Source organism: Saccostrea echinata, unplaced genomic scaffold (genome assembly GCF_033153115.1).
Source record: "Saccostrea echinata isolate AGI-Se365-2 ecotype Australia unplaced genomic scaffold, CSIRO_AGI_Sech_v1 ptg000033l, whole genome shotgun sequence".
In the NCBI taxonomy this organism is placed as follows: domain Eukaryota; kingdom Metazoa; phylum Mollusca; class Bivalvia; order Ostreida; family Ostreidae; genus Saccostrea; species Saccostrea echinata.
The window spans coordinates 11,901,856-11,907,709 of NW_026889782.1; the positions used below are offsets into that span (position 1 = coordinate 11,901,856).

A 5,854-nucleotide genomic window follows, 5' to 3' on the forward strand; every position below is an offset into this window, starting at 1 on the left:
TCCAACAAACTACAAACCTTCATAAACAGTGAACATCAGGTGGCCAGACACCACCTCCAACAATCTACAAACCTTCACTAACAGTGAACATCAGGTAGCCAGACACCACCTCTAACAAACTACAAACCTTCACAAACAGTGAACATCAGGTAGCCAGACACCACCTCTAACAAACTACAAACCTTCACTAACAGTGAACATCAGGTAGCCAGACACCACCTCTAACAAACTACAAACCTTCACAAACAGTGAACATCAGGTGGCCAGACACCACCTCCAACAAACTACAAACCTTCACAAACAGGCGTCTGCGCCACATACTAAACATCAGATGGCCAGAAAATATAAACAGTAAGAACCTGTGGCAAGCAACAACTCAGGCCCGATCATTCAGCAAATGGTCCTGTGGAAGTGGATTGGGGACACCTCAGGTGGCATTACCCTGGGCAAACGTCGGGTCGGGCGTCCCACGATTACTTGGCAAAGGTAAATCAGACAGGGTGGATAAAGCTGGGGGCAACTGAAAAAGGCTCCCCGAAACAGAGTGCGTTGGAAGACTGTTGCTATGGACCTATATTCCACACTGAATCAAAAGGAACCATGATGATGATGAAGGGGTCTGTTTAATCAAGTTAAGGTGGTACACCCTTTTTTGGCACCGGGGCCATTATTTGCATAGCTTTGAATCTATATGTACAAAGGGGGATCATGTTACATTGTGCCACTGCTATTCATTTAAGAGATGAATGTAATTTTTGAGAATTCATGAGGACATGAGGACGCTTCGCGCCTGCGTTAGCGCTTCATGATAAATATACAGGCGTGAAGCGTTGTAGTTGATGTACCTCAAGAATTCTCAAAAATGAAATTTGCAGTTACTCCGAAACCAATGATGAACCGCAAGAGATTTTGGAGCTTTCTGTAAAGCTGTAACCAGGATTTAAAATCCCGAACCCGAGGGTTTTCATTGTAGTCAACTTGATCAGTAAATTTGCACACAGAAGCTTGTGTCAACAGACAATCAGATAAAAAAATCTGTTAAATGTCTCTTCTTTGTACAGATCATTTGTACAGCCTTGTGTGTTTTAAATCACCAGGGTATCTACAGAGGGGGGTCATCACTTGTCGTAACGATTGTTTTTCCCCCTAATGTGCCAGGTCGACCCCGTGCCAGTCTGTTGTCATTGTTCTCTGTTGGTATGGAAGCCTTGGCATTTTTCACCGACACCTCAGGTTCCTTGGACTCTGTCATTAATATTATAACCAAATAATTTCACAGTTTAAGGTATATTTTTTGTTTGGGAATGGAGAACTGAAAAAAATGTAAGTCTTTAATATTGATTATTTACTTTTTTTTCTTTTTATATTAGATGTAACTTATGAATTTTACAATCAAGTAAGTTATTAGATTCTTCTATTAGATTCATCTATTAGATCCTTCTTTTTTGGAAAACAGTGTTATTTAAAGATGTTTTGTTATGTTTTCTGGTCGATATGGTGGTTAATAGACCTTATCTAATTCGGGTGCAACGGAGATGAGACGTGCAATTAATTATAATCAAGAATCAAATAAAACCCCCATAGAGCATTTACCTCTCTGTCGATTTAAAATAAGAAAACATTATTCCATTTTTAATATTTTCTTCATCTGGTGAATATCACAGGATGTGAACAGCATCCTGGAATAATTTTCAATATTATGTTGGCATTTCTAAGCGAACGGATAAACAAAGAGTGTGTTGTATGTACATGTATCAATGTGGGTTAGAACTTAAACCATAAAGAATTTAATGTAAGAGAGAATTTGTTTTTTTAATTATCCATGAACATTAGTTGTCAAAAGCTATTATAATTATGAAGAAACATAAATTTTTGAATATTTAAGATATTTACATTTCTAATCATAAATTCCCAGAATTCAAGAGTTCTTAGTTATCCCTCAGCATTAAAAGCAACAAAAACACGTAAAACACAAATAAGGATTGAAAAGTTGCCCCCAGAATACGTAGCTTCTCATCACATGCTTCCAGGTCGAGTGGGGTACAGTTAGTTAATTTAAGTGATACCTATTTTTTGTTAACGATGAGTTAATATAAAAGTTAACGACAAGTTAACTTTCAATTAAAAAAGTCTTAATGTAATTCAGCCCGGGGTTTTGGAAACATTGAAATTACAAAGAACTACAATGGACAAAAATTGCTGAACTTGTTTCGATAATTTTTTGTCAGGTTTGAGCAACAAAATCAAGGCCGTGTACTTTTGTACCCTCTGTATGTGAACCAGTCAAAAACAGCGGAGTCATCAGATAAGGAGGTGTAAAACGGCCTAATTGATTACGAAACAATGGGATGTCGTCTGCGACTGTTAAAAATGTCCACCTTTGGTCCTGTTCTCTATAATTTATGACGCAAATGATCATTGTTGTTAGATATGAATACAGTAAAGTCCGCGTACTCTCAATTAAGATGTAAATGTATGCAAAGAAGTCAAAATATAGGGTGTTTTGTCGTATCGTTGCTTATTTTCAGAAACAAATTTACACATGTATAAAGTTAGGAATTATCCCAAATGAAAAAAAGTTAGGTCATTGCTTAAATACTTTAAGTGCTTAATATTGGAAAACATTGCATATTTGCTTTAACAATTATTTAGCATGCAGAATTAACCAAAGGATTGAAATTGTGTCCAAAAAAAAAAAAAAATAAAAAAAAAAAAAAATAAAAACACCATGAAAGTATCCTAACAGAACAACCGTTTTATGAAGAAATCGTCAAATCTCTCTATTTTTAATATATTTTCAATATATCCTGATTTTTTTTAGGTCTAGATACAGAAGCATACGCATTGACATTCATAACAACCTAAAAGACACTGTTGCCAATGGTTACCTCAATAGGTCATACAATGGCGGGAGAAACTATGCAAAATGGAAGACTTACTTCCGCCGGAACTTTTGCAATCTGCCAATTCACGAGGATTGTAACGCCACGCGAGATTTAGCATATCTTGAGAGAAAGGGACTAATAAAAGTAGGAGAATATGACGTTCTTGTTGATGTTTTTCGGAAAATTGATGAAAGAGCGATAGAGTACATCGAGAAAAAGACGTCTGATATAAAAGCTGTTGGAAAAGGTAAGGCAGTTTAAACACTGTGCATAGTTTATGAAAAGTTTAACATATAATAAAATATTTTCAAAGTTCATGTTACAATTTTTAATTCACTTTTTCAAAGTAAACAGGCTCTTTGTCTCTAACCTAAATATTTCGACTCGCACATGGATTCTGACGTTAAAATTTATTTTAAAAATTGACCATATCTTAGAAAGTGTCATACAAAAATAATTTTTGTTTCAGATGTCCGAAAAAAGAAGTGGGCGCGACTGAGAGTCCTAGCCAATCCAGCCATTTTTCTTGAGGAACAGGAGAAAGTGTTCTCTGAACTTTTCCAGGCTATTGCTGATCACATGAAACATCCACACTGGAGCTCAGACTTCCAAGCAGTAACCCGGATGTCGAACATCATGGCCGACAAATCAGACATGAACAACCACCTTGCAGAATTTGTAAACAGTATGGTCAAAACGACGTCACACCTTCGCAACATGACCGATGACGTCATTCACAAATTCGTCATTGAGACTCTAAATTTCGCTACGTCACTTCGAAACGATTTTGGATTCGCCGTCCAGAAAATAAGATCGAAATGTGTGGATTTTTACGGCGAATTTGCCAAAGATCCGGATCAGCAGACGGAAAACAAGCTCCGAGATTTTACATGCGCAGAAATTTCGACCTTGTTGTCGCTAGCGGGTTTTAGCAAGAATGAATTAAACCTGCAAATGGATCTACACTATTTTCCTAGGGATATTTATGACAAAATTATAGAACACTGGGATTTTTACCACCACACCATGCATCTACAAAGGTCAAAGGATAAGACATTTATGAGTCAAGATTTCATCCATAGAGGTAAGGGTACGTACAAACAAGATAATTGGATAAATAAATACATTTGACCATATTATTACCTGGTGTTAGATAACTCAATCTATTTTATTGCTGATTCTGTGGGTAAAACAGTTTAACCTCTGTCGCTTTCAGGTTAGTCTTGCAAGAAATAACTGAATCGGCAACAAAAATTTATTGGGTTATCTTCAAAAACAGAAGTTGTTATTCAGTATAGTTTTTGCCCTGTACGTCCGTCTGTCTGTTTGCCCGCAAAAACTTTAAAATTGCCCATAACTTTTGATTGGTTGGAGCTATGGCTTTCATATTTAACACATGTATTCCTTTTGACAAGACCTGTCTAGGGGGTATCATCATGTTTGACCTTTTAACCTTGGCGTTTGACCCACTTTTGTAAAATTGTACCCAACTTTAACATTGGCAATAACTTTTGAACAATTAGGCAAAGGCTATCATAATTCACATGTGTAATTCTTATGACAAGACCTTTCTTTGGATACCAACAACTGTGACCTTTTTACCTTGTTCTTGGATTTGACCTGCTTTGAAAAACTTTAACCTTGTCCATAACTTTTGAACGGTAAGTGCTAGTGCTTTCATACTTAAATATGTAATCCATGTGACAAGACCTTCCTTTGGATACCAACAACTTTGACCTTTGAACTTGAGTTTGGAATTTGACCTACTTTTGGAAAACTTTAACCTTGGCCATAACTTTTGAACGATCGGTGCCAGGGCTTTCATACTTCACCTGTGTTATCCTTGTGACAAGACCTTCCTTTCGATACCAATAACTTTGACCATTTGACCTTGGAGTTGACCTACTTTTGGAAAACTTTAACCTTCGCCATAACTTTTAAACGGTTGGTGCTAGGGCTTTCATACTTCACCTGTGTTATCCTTGTGCCAAGACCTTCCTTTGGATAGCAACAACTTTGACCCTTTGACCTTGAGTTTGGAGTTTGACCTACTTTTGGGAAACTTTAACCTTGGACACAACTTTTGAACAGTTGGTGCTAGGGCTTTCATTCTTCAGATGTGTATTCCTTGTGACAAGACCTATCTTTGGATACTAACAATTTTGGCCCATTGACCTAGACCTATTTTTGAAAAACTTTAACCTTGACCATTAACATTTGAACATTTGGTTCTAGGGCTTTCATATTTCAGGTACATGTGTATCACTTGTGACAAGACCCTCCGTTGGGCACCATTTGACCTTGACCTTGATGTTTTACTTACTTTTGAAAAAAATTAACCTTCGTCATAATTTTCAGTGGTTGGTGTTAGGGCTTTCATATTTCACAGGTATATTCCTCGAGACAAGACCTCTCTTTGGGTACGAACATTTTTTGATCTTTTGACCTGGAGTTTGACTTGCATTTGAGAAACTTTAACGTTCGCCACAAGCTGCCATACGGGGGCATCGGTGTTTCACAAACACATCTTGTTTTCTCTTTTTTCAGAGAATGAAAAGTTGAGAAGCCCGAATCCAAGCAGAGCTTCGTCAAGATTTAAATAAATTACAATTAAGATTGAATTATCCATGACCAGGACCCATGCACCTATTAGACATTGGAATTGAATTCGAACTTGTTTCTTTCTTTCTCCCTTTTGTTACATACTTCTTATCTTACTTCAGGAATTCTTGCAGAAGAATAACGCTGAAATATCTAATGCATTTATATTGTAAAAAAAATGTAGTATAATCTTACTGGAATGTTGCATATTTTAAAGAAGGTACGGTTTGGGCTTTATTGTACCCTAAAAATTTAATGTTTTCAAACATTATGAGATTGGCTTAAATATGAGTTGAGTATATGAATGTGATAAATCATGAAAGAATACGACATGAAGGAGAACCATTCTGGAAATATGACGTCATTAA

The 5,854-nt window shown here is 36.6% G+C and overlaps 1 protein-coding gene across 1 annotated transcript; it reads left to right on the top strand.

The window, feature by feature from the left end:
- The first annotated feature begins 397 nt into the window (after positions 1 to 397).
- Positions 398 to 5,638, top strand: LOC133198126 (uncharacterized). Its single transcript, XM_061334268.1, has 4 exons — positions 398 to 486; positions 2,822 to 3,132; positions 3,355 to 3,969; positions 5,433 to 5,638. The coding sequence occupies exons 1-4, from the start codon at positions 398 to 400 to the stop codon at positions 5,486 to 5,488; spliced, it is 1,071 nt and encodes a 356-aa protein (XP_061190252.1). The 3' UTR covers positions 5,489 to 5,638.
- Positions 5,639 to 5,854: the final 216 nt, after the last annotated feature.